This window comes from Apteryx mantelli, chromosome 4, assembly GCF_036417845.1.
Source record: "Apteryx mantelli isolate bAptMan1 chromosome 4, bAptMan1.hap1, whole genome shotgun sequence".
NCBI classification, from domain to species: domain Eukaryota; kingdom Metazoa; phylum Chordata; class Aves; order Apterygiformes; family Apterygidae; genus Apteryx; species Apteryx mantelli.
In genome coordinates this window covers 77,972,924-77,986,982 of record NC_089981.1, presented here as the reverse complement: position 1 = coordinate 77,986,982, position 14,059 = coordinate 77,972,924, and the positions used below count along the sequence as shown (strand labels likewise).

The window sequence follows — 14,059 nt, the reverse complement described above, 5'->3', positions numbered from 1 at the left end:
AGCTTTCTAAATCATTATTTTTGTCTTAACAGCAGAGGTACAGAGAATTCAATTAAGTTTGGGCAAGGCAAGAGACAACTCCAAACGCTACGATCTCCAGATGGGAGGAGGGTTTTCACTAGCTTTAACCTACAGTTACAAAGGAACAATGCAAAAAATTTGCTTACATTTCAAACTAAGGAGGTCAACAGTCTGTCTTTATATACACAGATATACACGGAGATACATCAATACCAACATGCTTTAAGCACCTGCCTTTCAGTACAGCCACAATTCCTTTGTTTGCTCAAAATTTGCTTCCATACCACTTTAAATTAGCTTACAAAGAACTGCAGCAAAATAGCTGGAATGTGAAATATTTTTGGAAGCCGAATGGCTTCTCAGAAAGAAAGAAAGAAAGAAAAAATACAAAACCAAGACATTTAATAGATAAATGGGTATTTACAACTTGATCTTTTTTAGTTCCACCCATATGATCGAGCCCACAAACACACAAGTCCAGGAGAGGAGAGAAGAAGAAGGAAAAAAAAAAAAAAAAGAAACCTAACTGCCATCTCCAGCCTCTCCTAGCCCAGAGCTTCCCTGTTCTCCCTGCCTGCAAAGCGCCCTCTGGAAAGCATCGAGACTTCTTTTATGAACCGTGTGTGTTAGGGCTTTTTCCGGGGGGGGGGGGGGGAGGGAATGGGAGGGGGTCCTTGTCCTCGCCCTGGATCCCCGATCCGGAGAGAATGGAGTATTAAAAAAATAAGATTTTAAAGGAGAAGGGGGGGGTATTGTTGTGCCCCCCCCCCCGTTACCAGAGCGCGGAGCCTCCGCACCTCACCGGGGGGGGGGGGGGGGGGAGAGGGAAACACGAAAGGGCCCTGGCGGGGGGGGGGCGGCCCAGACGCGCTTCCCCAAATCGTCTCCCCCTCGTTGCTGCCCCCCCCGCGGGCGGTGGGGCGAGCACCCCCCCACCACACAAAAAAGTTGCTGCCCCCCACTCCCCCCCCGCCCAAACACGGGAGGGCCCCACCCGGCCCGGCCCGGCCCAGCCCAGCCCCCCCGCCCCCCGGTACCAGCGACTCACCGGGGTCGAAATCGGGCACGACGGCTTGGTACTGGGGCCCGACCCTCATGCCGCCGCCTGCTGAGGAGCAGAGGGGAGACGCGGCGTTAGCGCGGCGCGGCGCGGCCCGGCCCGGCGCCCCCCGCCGCCGCGCCGCCCCCCGCGCACTCACCATGCTCTTCATCACTGGAGGAGCCCGAGCTGCCTTCCTCCCAGGAGTTGCTGCTGCTGTTCCCGTTGGGGGCCGCGGCCAAACTTTTGTTATTCCCGTTATTGCTGGCGCCGGCGCCGGCATTGTTATTCCTGCCCCTGCGCTTCCCTGAGACCTCCGGGCCCTTCTCGATCATGGCTGGCATTTGGGGCGGGGGGGAGCGGAGAAAGAGGCAGAGCAGAGTTTAAAAACTGGTGGTGGGGGGGGGGGGGCTGGGCTGAGCCGGGCCGGGCCGGGCGGGCCGGGCCGTGGGAGGCGCCGGGGGCGGGCCGAGCCGCGGGCGGGCGGGGGCCGGGACCGGGGCGGGCCGGGCGCGGCGGCGGCGGCAGCGGCGGCAGCGCTACATCCCCCGCGACGGGCGCCCCGAACTTTGAGGCTCATCCCAGCCCTGCGCTGGGACTCCGTTCAACCTGCGCTGCTGCCTGCGCCCGGCCCCGCCTCCCCCGCGCTCGCCCCCTCCCATTGGCGGAACCTACATTTTGGGAGGCCAGCCCGCCCGCCCATTGGCCGGCGCGGCCCGTCCATCGCGGCGGCCCGGCGCTTCCGTTTGCTAGGTTAGGTGGAGGCGTATCGCCGGGCCGTACGTGGTGCGGGAGGCGCGATCTCTCCGCCCAGCGATACCTCTGCTCCGGAGCCCAGCGGGGAGAGGCGGGCTCGCACGCCCCTGCCGGAGCGCCGCTCCCCGGCCGCGCCGGGCCCGGGCAGAGGCGGAGGGGGCGGGCCGGGATGAGGGGTCCAAACGCCCCGCTGGGCACTCGGCCGCGAGGGAGAGTGGCGAGGGACTACTTTCCCCCCCCCCGCGCGCGGCGGAAGGTTACGGCGCGGCCGAACAGTTTGAATGGGAACTCATACAAAGCGCCGGGCCCGGGGGGGGGGGTCGGGGCAGCCGCGGCCGCCCCGCTGCTCCCCCCGCGGCTCCGTCCCGGCTGGCCCCGACCCCCCCGCGAAGGCGAAGGGCCCTCCGGCCCTGCCCCAAGTTCACCCCCCCAAGGGGGCCCCCCCCGGCTCCGGACCCTGCCAAGCGGGGCCGCGGCCCGAAACTGCCCCCGGTCCCCCCCCTGCCGCGGCGGCCCCCCCGGCCGAGCAGGGGGCGAGGCCCCCCCCGCCGCCGCCTGGTGCTGCAGCTCCCCCCCCCCGGCAGCGCTGCCCGCGGGGATGTTTTGCACAGTCACAATTAGCCGCCGCAGCCCTCTCTCTCCGCGGGCTGTTGCTGGGAAGGTGGTTGTCTCCAGGGTCTCCTCGCGTAACCGCAGGAGGCCAATTCCCGACCCCCCCTTCCCTTCCCTTGCCCCTTGGGATCTGCTCTCATCAGCGCAGATCTGCAGTTTGGGCCTGGCATCAGCAGTGCCAACAACCCACCTCGCGCCCCGGTGTGCGAGGCTGGTGCTGGGCGAGCCGGGCGGCATTGGGGGACCCGGCCCAGGAGCAGGGCTCCCCCACAAGCCGGGCGGTGTTGGGGGCCCAGCCCAGGAGCGGGGCTCCCCCACGAGCCAGGGGGCCCGGCCCAGGAGCGGGGCTCCCCCACAAGCCGGGCGGTGTTGGGGGCCCGGCCCAGGAGCGGGGCTCCCCCACGAGCCAGGGGGCCCGGCCCAGGAGCGGGGCTCCCCCGTGAGCCGGGCGGTGTTGGGGGCCCGGCCCAGGAGTGGGGCTCCCCTGCGAGCCGGGCGGTGTTGGGGGCCCGGCCCAGGAGCGGGGCTCCCCCACGAGCCGGGCGGTGTTGGGGGACCTGGCCCAGGAGCAGGGCTCCCCCACGAGCCGGGCGGTGTTGGGGGCCCAGCCCAGGAGCGGGGCTCCCCCACGAGCCAGGGGGCCCGGCCCAGGAGTGGGGCTCCCCCACGAGCCAGGGGGCCCGGCCCAGGAGCGGGGCTCCCCCGTGAGCCGGGCGGTGTTGGGGGCCCGGCCCAGGAGTGGGGCTCCCCTGCGAGCCGGGCGGTGTTGGGAGCCCGGCCCAGGAGTGGGGCTCCCCTGCGAGCCGGGCGGTGTTGGGAGCCCGGCCCAGGAGTGGGGCTCCCCCACGAGCCAGGTAGCACGGCAGGGTCCCGCCACCACCCAGGGAAACCCCCGCGCCTTGGAAGAGCCCCCGAAGTTTGCAAGGGCCTCGCGCAGCGCAGAAACCTCCCCGCGTGGCTGCAGTTGCAAAATGAGGCTTCCAGACTATAAATTCTTAAGAGTCGAGGGAAAAAAGTCATCTTCCTTCATGCTTGTGCGTTCCCGGAGTCTGCTCTGAGCACGTGCCTACTCCTGTAAGATCAGTTTTAAACAACAGCAGTCACCAAAATGGGGAAAGGGTCTGTGAAAGGGGTGAAGGAACGAAACAAAAGAGGAAGTGAGACCACTTTTCCTGTCCGTGTTTCACGAAGCTCCTATCGGTGAACCATGTACGCTTCAGGGTAAAAATGACTGGGCGGGGGGGGGGGGGGGGGGGGACCAGACCTGTCCTAACGAAAAAAAGGACAGCAGAAGTGTACAAACAGCTAGGTTTTATTTCCTGCTTGAGCTGTGCAGTAGGGTGAGGTAAAACAATGCATAATCATGGCAAGCAGCTTGTGGGGTGTGTCTCTTATTTTGATTCAAATTAACTTCTGCAGCAAGTTTTTTTTTTTATTATTGGCCAATGCAATTAAAACTGCAGTTTGACTAGCAGCAGTTATCTCATATCAGACAAACTGTCCCCAGCCACTCCCCTCCACCCTCTGCCGTTTTAATCCGAGGGAATTTGCAGAGGGGGAGGGGGAAAGGGCTGCTGGTGAAGAGCTGGAGTTTTTAATATTGGGCTTATGGGTCCATTTCATGTATTGCTCTTCTTATCAAGATGGTTTTACTTCTAGATGGTAGTCTATCTCACCAGGAAGGGTCCTTAATTTTCGTGCAATGCTTAATCCGTTAAAATTAGGGAAAGAAATACATCAACCTTTTTGAAATGTATGTTAGCTCTCTTCAATATTTCCATTCTCCTCTATATTCAGTATGTATATATCGTGCATGTATGCTGACAGATGCATTATCGCTTTCCTAAATGTACACATGTATGTACATGTGAATATAAAATCTATATGGTATTTATTGATTTGCAGCACAAAAAATAAATTTATTTGCACTACATAAAGATAACTTGTAGCTCACAAAACTGAATTTTATGATAGCAACTTCTGACTCTACAGTCTTTAAACACATTGATTCTAAATCATGGAAATAATTAGTGATGCTCTTAAACCTCAGCACTGACAGCTGCAAATATTTCCTGGTGCAAAGTGTATTAGTTCTGCAGCGCAGAGTACATTTTCATGATAGACAGAAATGCAAACATGGCAGAACGTTCATTATCCTGCTCTGCAATCCAATACTTCTGCTTCAGAAATGCAAGGGGAGGACCTTAGCACCCAATTCTTCATTTAAAAAATGAGCTTGAGTTAAATTCAAAAGGTTTTTCGATCTACTTTGCAGGCCCCAGCCCTGAAAAAGAGAGCTCACCCAGGGGTTAGACTGAAGCACACCTGAGTGTTCAGCTTGCGCTTGAACCTGTGACCGCAGTCGTGCTCACAGGGAGACACGTGTGTGTAACTTTGCAAATCAGGGCCTAATTTTGGTCTTCCTTCACTTCCTCTCCCTCCCTCCTCCTCCCGCGCTCAGAGCTGTCACCCACTGAGGCCTCCGGATTCACACGCACAGAAGGTTTCAAATATAACGTGACTCTCTTCAGCTGTTGAACCAGGCACTGCATGAATCGCTTGTTTTCCTTAAAACTTTGGCCCCTGGCTCTGGGCAGGATGTTTTTTGTGTTTGTTTTGCTACCTTAAAAATGATGTTGGGCTGCTTTCTTATTATTTTAAAGCTTTGAGAGAATGCCCCAACACAGCGTTGGAGATTTTGGTGTCGTTCTTGAACTTTGAAAAATTCTTCTCTGGCCATAAAGAAAACTCTTCCCAGAGTGCAGGCGAGGGTGTACGCAGAGACTGTGCACAAAATACAGAATTGTATTTTGTATTTTATTTTTTCAGCAGCAACAGTGAGTGCACGTTTTGCAGCCTCTGAATACTGCAAGTGCCAAATGAGCAAAGTCTGAAGCAACAGATGCTCTTTCTCCAGCTTGTTCCACTCGCTTTGGAAATACCTGATTTGAAGACTTTACTGTGCTTAAATCTTAATTCTGCAAGGTGAGACAGCTGAGAAGGAAACCCCAGGAGCACTAGCAGGGACTGCAGCAGGCACAGGGTCTTGTTTACCTGGAATGACATGTCGGTTTGCTACACGAGGCCGTGATCCTACAGCTGACTGCACCCGTCTCCCCATATGTCCAGCTGAGGTTCATGAAGCCACACATAGGATCAGTAGGAGGAGTTTCATACACGATCAGTAGCAGACTGTGAGTCACACAATGCAAGGACAGCGTTTTTCCTAGCCCCTGAGCTTGGCTGGTGCTTCTGGACATAACTGTAATTTAGATTATTTAACATTAAAAATGATTAATGTGGTCAGCAGTTTAGTTATCAAAGCAAAAGGGAAAAATAAGTCTTTTCCTTATAAAGACACTGTCACTGCTGCACATGTTTACTGTAGCCTAACAGGTTGGACCAGGCAGGGCTGCCTTTTTAAATAATTTCTTGAAATTTGGTTATCTTTGTCAAGGGAAAGTCTTCTCTCCTTGCCAACTTTTAAATGAAAACTTTTTACTGCCATTAACCCTGTCAGTCCCACAAGTAGAATACAGAGGAAGTAATAACGGAGTAGAGATACCAGACAACTGAGCAGAGGTCTTTCTCCTGATGAAAAGCAAACTGTCTTTTGTCTAGTCTTGATTTCCTCCTTGCCCACCTCCGTGTTTTGTGTCACATCCAGATGGCTGTCGGTTCTTGCAGCAAAGGGTTACAAAAACCAAAACTGATCCCATTTGCCTGAGTTGTAAAAAGCAACTCTCACTTCACGCATATTGTATTTTCCTTGAAAACAGACACGCTAAAAATGCTTACCTGAGTGAGAATGTGCGTATGTTTATACATGGATATGTATATACATATATATCCATATATTTGGTTACTCGTAGTAGAAGGGACAATTAATCACTCTCTAGACTGATTGCTTTTAATACTGAAAGGCTATTAATCAGAAAAACGTTGCCCTTTGAACAAGATGTTTATACAGTCAACACTATGGTTTTTTGTGTTTTCTTTTTTTTCCCCCTGGTGCTAAGCTGCTGTTAAAGCAGAGCGGAAATCGGGTTTATAATCTCCTACATTAGAACTTCATGCTCCGAGTTCGGCAACAGTTTTGGCTGGAATTTAAAAGGAATGTACAGGAATTGATGCCTGGCTCTCCTCCGTTTCAAGGGGACTTAGGTGTTCAAAAGCCAAATTTCTGGAGGCATTTAGATGCCTAAAGATGTAAACAGACATCAAGAGGAATTTTCAAAAACACCTATTTCTGTATAAAAATTCCAAGGGGCACCTAATTTCATTTTAAGACGGAGACCTTAAAAAAGTCTGTCTCTGAATCTCCTATGCCCTTTGAAAATTCTCCCTGGTAACCTTTCAGCCTGAAAGCTGCTTTTGGAGAAGGAACAGTAAGGCAAATTTTAATCCAGATCTTTATTTCCCACTGGGGAGAACGGCTCATATCCCGTACTGAGCAGGAGGCCAGCAGAGAAACGCGGGGAGGGCGCTGGTGGGAGCGAGCGGGTGCAGAGAGGCTGGGGGGACGGGGTGAGCGCCGACGGGGAGGCGCAGCGAAGGACCGCGGAGCGCCCGGCAGCCGGAGCCAAGGATGCTGTGGCTGGGCCCCAAGCGTGGCTCCTGGCCGACACCAGCGGGAACGAACTAACGGCTGGCCCTGGGGGTGAGGGAGGGGATGGGAATAAATCCTGCCTGGGCAGAGACCAGCGATGCCAGGGCAAAGGTGGGACAAATACTTGGACCCAGGAGCTTTTGCATGGTGGACACCAGCGACCAGGGTGCTGCCTCGCTCTCCGGAGACCTCCCTTTGGCACGGGACCTTCTCGGGGATCGAGTTGCAGATAGCATCCCATCTATCCCGGCGCGGTGCGAGTGCAAACGCCGGCGAAGTCTGTCTCGGCGTCAGCACTGGGAGCTATTTCACAGCTCATGAACCAGAGGGGACGGAGGGTCACGCGCCCGTACGAGTTACCGGGAGCCTTCCCTTAGCGGGACTTCGTTCCCGGGGCATATGGCCTGCCCCCACCCCGGCACCCCCACTGCTCCCGCGGGGCTTCCCGCCCTCCCTTCCCTCCGCAGAGCTGCTCCGGCTAATGAAAGCTGAGGTCGTTGCTGCGCCCTGCTCCCCCCTTCGCCTCCCTCCGGCGGGGCCGGGCGTTAGGGGTCACCCCGCACGCCGAGCGGCGCCCCGAGCCGGTAGCTCACCCGCCGCCTGCTGCAGCTCGCCTGCATGCCGTGTTTTAAGAGCAAATGCAACCTGCAAGCGCTGAGGAAATACCACTGCTGTCTGGTTTTCTTTTTGCCCGGGTCCAGCCCACAGCGGTTACGTTCAAGGGAAAACGCAAGGCGCTCTGGGGCAGCCAGCAGTAACCCTGCTTTCCTGTGAGCTCCTGCGCGGTTTAGGGCTAATAATACCTCTTTTTGGCTTGATGCCCAAAAGCAAGCCGATTTTTTTTAAAAGCCTTTCCTCCTTTATGCTTCTCCCCACCCTACACCCCCGAGCAGCAGCAAAGGAGATCAGAAGCAGAAAGCGGGAAGGGAGGACATGGAGACGGGGTGATTAGGGAGCTCGGCTGTGGCATTAACCCCTCCAGAGCCGGAGCCTTCTCCCAGAAAACAAGCCCTGCGTTATGGGGGAGGACGGCATCTTTTCCCTTCCTGAGGACCAGGAAGAGGCACTTACCCAAACCGGTGCAGGCAGCCTTGGGTAGCGGGCGGTTTTGTTCCACTCAGTTCTGTGTTTAAGGAGAAAATCTCTGTATCAGAACAGAAACACAAGGTGAGAAGAGATTCATCATTCCTTAACAAAATAAACAAGGGGACTCAGGTTTCCTCCCAGGCTTTGCTTCATCATAGGAATCGCAGCAGAGCTGGTCTGAAGAGACCTTCACTCTCTGTCCATAAACTTCTTACGTTTCATTTCTCCCCATCATCGTCTCAGCAGTGGGGCAGCCAGTGTGGGCTAAATCCCGGCCCTGCTAAAGTCTGTGAGGAGAGGCAGAGTTGTGGGTTTTCAGGGTGACCAGGAGTCCAATAACTTATTTTTTCTCACAGGAGATTTAGAACAAGAAAGCCACACCATCCCTTTGGGGAGCTCTGTGTCACAGGAGCTGGTGGGACAAAGACTGGATGCTGTACATTAAGAGAGATCCAGGAGTCTAACAGTAGATATTAATTTAAAGAAGAGCTTTGCAAGGAATCCGATCCCTTAGGCTCCAGTGTTTAAATCAATCTTTATTTTCTGACTGATGGAGGAAGCTTTTCCCCAGGAGCAGCTGCTCAGGCGGCACTGTGGCATTATTCCCTATGAAGCGCGCTGCCAGCGGCAAGGGTAACGGCCTCAGGGAAGCGCCGGCCGCATCCAGTGGGACAACTCCTCCATGTGAAACCCTCCGCAGCGGAGGCTTCCCGGGTGCCCTCGCCACTGGGATCTGCTGGCAAGAGCTGCAAAGGCAGCCCGGGGACAGAGGTGCGCAGAGAGTCTCCTGGCTCCCTCGGGGGCATCTGCACATTTGTCACCGACTGGCTGATTTTGTGGTAATCCTAGTGGCTGGGAAGAGAGGACCAGCTGAGAGGCAGCCGCTTGCTCCTAAAATCCCGCTGAAAAACATCCCTGGTTTGACTTTCTCCCAGCACAGCCCCCTTTACTCCACCGCGCTCCCCGTGACATGGGCTGCCCTTAGGAAAATTCAGCCAGGGCTGTCCTGCAGGGTCTCTGGCCACTGCCATTCCTACCGGTGAGGGAACTCCTAGAAATTCATCTGAAATTGCTCTCAAAATATGTACTCATAGGTCCAAGGAAACTTTTATGAGTGAGAGTGAAAATTCGTAGGCCTATATGCCCACACACATATGCGGGAGTGGAGGCGATCCTGTTATTCACACCGCCGTACGCGGGGGTCACTCAGCCGAAGACCCTGGCAATTCCCTTCGCTGGAAAACCAGCACAAGAAGAATCAGGCCCAGCATTTCCATGAACATACCCCTAAGGCATATTAGGACTCATCAGGACTTTAGGGCCAACCTTCGATTTTACCCTCTCTCTTCCCTTTATCCCAAATCTAACCTGGAAATCTCAGACGAAAGGGGTTTCAGGGGGAGGAGAGAAGAGTCAAAGTGGGTTCCTCACTGCTATTTGCTAAAGAAAACCTTCAACACAAGAAAACCTGGAAAAGAAAAAAAAAAACTCAATGAAAGTTTAATCTGGTGTCAAGTGAAGTGTTAATCACCAACTAGGAGAAAAAACAATTTTGAAAATGCCATGACCTAGTACCTCCTAAAATCACAAGAAAACACAACAGCTGCATTCCCATCAGCACCGGGCTTTTCCCTTATTGCACACCGCAAGGTCCAAACGCAGTCACGCTTCCCATGCCCTCCCCGATAGCGCTGAGCACAGGCGACGGATGACGTTTCTCCATGGACATTGCGTTTGCGGCTCTGCCTGCCGGTGCCCTCGCACAGCCGCCGCGCCGCTGGGACTCATGTTTCTCGCTCCTCAGACCAGGTCTTTACACCGTGGTCTGCCCCTTCTCACTGACACCGGTGTGAATCTGGAGTTTTCACTGCTCCAGACCCGCTCAGAGACACGGGAAGGCTCTGGATTAATATCAGGCTAATATCCAGGAACACGGATCTGCCCCCTGCTGTTGCTGTGCCTGTGGTAGGTACCAATAGTGATTTTTTCCAGATAGGCTGTAATGCTTCAGAAGGAACTTTACAGCCCATTGTGTAAATTTGAACAATACTCGCTTTTTTAAAACGTAGATTTTTCATATGAGAGGAACTAATGGCCCTTTCAGAGTGGTTATGGTCTATCTTGTCAATTTGGTTTCTATTCATGCATGCTAAGTGAATTTTTATAGCCGAACTAGGAGTCCTTAAAAATGGGCCTTATACTGGGAATGCAGATGTGACTTAGTGTGGGTTGTGATCGGAGAGCACCCCCGCCCCTGGGGAGCCAGAACCAGTACAGCAGAATCCCCTTTTTCAGTGCGTACAACATGACTCCCAGGCACTCTTTCATCTACTCTGAAAGGCAGGAGGAGAGACGGAATTATCCCCTCATTACAATAATGTTCCTCACACTTTCTCCAGCTACTCTCTGCAGGCATTAGGAGAGGGCCCCGGCTGCCAGAAACACTGAACACCTACATTTCCAGTTAAAAGAAATAGGAGTGCGGGGTGCTCGGCAGCTCTGAAAATCAAACCCACAGAGCTTTAAACAAAGGCTTTTATTAAAAAAAAAAAAAAAAAAAAAAAAAAAAGACAGGCTCACCATAACTTTATTCTCTACTGTGAGAGCTTTGCTGTGAAGGAGAACAGTGTATTTTCCAGACTGTTTGAATTCTCTTATGGCCTCCCCACTACAAACCATGCCACATACATACTCACATCGATACATTTACCTGCCCATTTCACTGCTGGAAAAGAAAACTAAGTTGTCTTAATCATTTTCATATTCAGCAGTAGAAGAAACTACTTTTTTTTTTTTCCATTCAGTACCAATTAAAATGTGAAATGTGAATAATCTGATATCCACTAAATATTCCAGTCACCCACACTGTACAGAGTGGATACATGTCCAACCTCAGTGGCAACCTGAACCTACTCTAAAGCTGGAAAAAGCAAGAGAATAGAGGCTATAAAATGTTATTGCTTATTTATTCAAATGTATTAACTGTGCCTCCCTTCATCTCTTGGCTCCTTCCCCAAAAACCTGTGTAACGAGCAACATCAAAGGCCTGACCATCAGCAGGCACAACAGCTTCACTAAAATTAATGCATTTATACCGATTTGCAGCAGCTGAGGATCTGGCACAGCACATTCAACGAATACCTACCGCTCCCGAAAAAGATGCACCTCTGATAACCACTTCCGCAGGTATTTCTCAGCAGATCCCCACGGCAGCAGAGCAGGAGCCGGTCCCACCCCGGCTTCTCATACCATCTCCATTACTGTACTGAGTGTGCAACCAGCTAGTCCTCATCATAGCGTCTCTCATTTGGAAAGGCACAGAGCCAAATCTGGCACTAACAGATCAGATACGTACAAAGGAAAATCTTGACAGCATCTGTGAATAAAGAGGTTAAGAGAAAGGAACAAAATAATACCACATATGTTAACAGATTGAAATGGTAGCTATGGTGACCACAGCCAGACAAAGAACAAACCATTTTGACTGAATTCAGCCAATTCTTTCTGACAACAAACTGCAAGGATAAAGCAAACTTTTTAAAATCCGTAATGAAGTCATTATTACAAATCCATTCCGCACTGCTCGGTTTGTTTGCTTTTTAAATTTCAGTTTCAGCTATTACATTAAGCCTATTAATCTTTGATGTAGTCAAATACTTTCCACCTACTAAGAATGCGGATTTTTGTCCCTGCAAAAAAAGAATATTTTTCATTATTTGCATTTTCAAAAAAAAAATGGCAAGGAATAGTTACTGTAAAATGACAGACATTCATAATTCACAGCCTTGCCTTGTGCACGAAACAGTGTCTGGGTTCTGCAGAAAAAAGGCTTGTTTATAAAAGTTGGATTACTTTCCCTATCCTGACATGTGTCGTAGCTATGAAAAATTCCTGTCCTGTTTATTGTGCATTACCACGTCAGACATCGCGGAGCGTTTTCCCGCGTGCCAGCCATTTTTTCTCAGCCCCGTGGAGGACCCTCATGCCGGGGCCTCCCCCCTCGGGAACGGGCTGGCTCCGGGGGGATTTGGCTGCGGCCGGGCCGGAGAGCCCCGAGCGGAGCTGTCTGGGGACGGAAAATCGCGCTGGAAACACCAGGCAGGAGATGGGGAGAAGGGCACCAGCGCCAGCGCAGCGTGGGGCTGCTCTCAGCCATGCCGCGCTCTCGCCCCCTCGCAAACTCCCACCCCAGGAGGCTGCAAGGGGCCGGAGGAGGAGGAGGAGGAGGAGGAGGAGGAGGAGGCAGCGGCAGCGGCTCCGCCGGGGATGCGCTGGAGCCGCTGGGACGCCGCCTGCCGGGGAGCACCCCGGGCACCCCCCGACGCGGACCTGCTGCCTGGGGCTGCTCGGGTTTATCTGGGAAACCACTTCAGTCTTGAAGACAACCGAAACGAGTGATGCTGCCGCTACACCCCTCCCTCTGTGCAGCTGCATACGGCCTCAGAGGCCAATGCAAAATCTGCCTTCTAGCTTGTAGAAAAGCCCTCATGCTCCTGGCTCACTTGAGTGCTTAATATTTGCCTCGGTGTGTGCAGCACCTTCTGCAATGCTCTGCAGGAGCATCGCAGAAGGAGAACATAGGTCTGCAGTGTAGCCGTGCTTTTGATGCTCCAGGAGCAATAACTTTCCTTTTCCGTAATGCACTGATGCTCTCAGCGCTAAGCCTGCGTTTTCATGCCGCTGAAGTTCGTTGATCTTCAAAGATCAAGACAAAATCAGGCAAGCCAAAAGGTGGCCACCGCTTGCACGCTGCTCCCTGCCTCTGCCTGCCGACCGAGGCCCCGGCTCGGCCCGTCGCAAATCGAGCTAAGTTCCCGCTAAGCCACAACTGCTTGCGTGGCCGGGGCGCTTCATCAGATGTCTCCGTTCTTCAGTCGCCCGCGAGCTAAAGCGGGACGTAGCGCTAAGGCCTTTCACTGCTGCCGGGCACGGAAGAGCATGGCCGGAGGGAGAAGCGCCCAGCGCAGCACGGCCCGGCCCGCTGGACCTGCCTGCTCCAGCTGCAGCTGGGGTACAGCACGGGCACCTGCCGGGGGGGGGGGGGGGGGGGAATAACACATTTTCGCGTTTTCTTACGGTATTGCCCCAAAACACTGAAGAAACGGTTAGTTTGATTTTCTGTGCAGTAAACCCTCACTAGATGGCTCCTTACAGCAAGCAAATATATCTGCCGCAGAGAGGACGCGGATGGGGCACAGCCTAGGCGAGAGCTCAGCGAGCAGGATGCTGATGGGGCTCGAATAGCCGGCGCAGCGCGTTGCACCGAAAAGCAGCAGACAGCAGCTGCGGCGGGCGGGCGAGCGAGCGCTTGCACGAGTCCCGAATGCCACGGTGCGGCCAGCGGCGGCCTGTGGCTTGGAGGGGCCCCGGCGGCTCTCACCCGCCAAACACGCCGCTTGCCCTCGTCTGCACGTTTTTAAGTTAACCTGCCCCACATTCGACTTTCCAACTCGGCAAGCAGAGCCCGGCTGGGGTTGGGGCTCCGAGCTGTGGGGATTCGGGGCAAACGGCCGATCCCCAGCCAGGAGATAGGTAGCATGAAGGGCGAAACCCCGAATGCTGTGCAGTCGCTCCCAAGTCGCCTCTGCGGTGCCCCTCTTGCCACCGCAGGAAGCCTCTAGATGCAACGCGAGCACGGCCAGGCTGTTCTGGGCAAAGGAGCAAAAGGAAACGAGCTGTCATCTGCCGTTAGCCTCTCCTGCGTACGTCTCCGTGTACGCGCCGGGTTTCAAGGTTACCCAAGTTGACCGCGTCCCCGTTAATGAGCGCCGTTAATTGGTGTCTGCCCTGCGTTGGGAGAAACGTGCCCATTGCATGTGAAGAGTACCGCGGGAAGCGAAGCCGTAGGGCTGCGTGCCGGCCCCGCATAGGAAACTGCAGGGCGGCATCGCGTTACACAACAATCGGTCTGATTTAAATCCACAAAATTGGAAGCA

General features: G+C 54.1%; 1 protein-coding gene across 4 annotated transcripts in view; it reads right to left on the bottom strand.

The window, feature by feature from the left end:
• Window positions 1-1,445, bottom strand: part of RCOR1 (REST corepressor 1) — a 90,018-nt gene extending 88,573 nt beyond the window's left edge. For 2 of the 4 annotated variants that reach the window (XM_067295003.1, XM_067295005.1), the window contains exons 1-2: window positions 1,221-1,445; window positions 1,070-1,129 (exon numbers count right to left, since the gene is read on the bottom strand). In XM_067295003.1, the coding sequence (XP_067151104.1) occupies window positions 1,070-1,129; window positions 1,221-1,404 (244 nt within the window). In that variant the 5' untranslated portion in view covers window positions 1,405-1,445. The remainder of the gene's footprint in view (window positions 1-1,069; window positions 1,130-1,220) is intronic. The other 2 variants (XM_067295004.1, XM_013940774.2) reach the window with 2 other exon arrangements.
• Window positions 1,446-14,059: the final 12,614 nt, after the last annotated feature.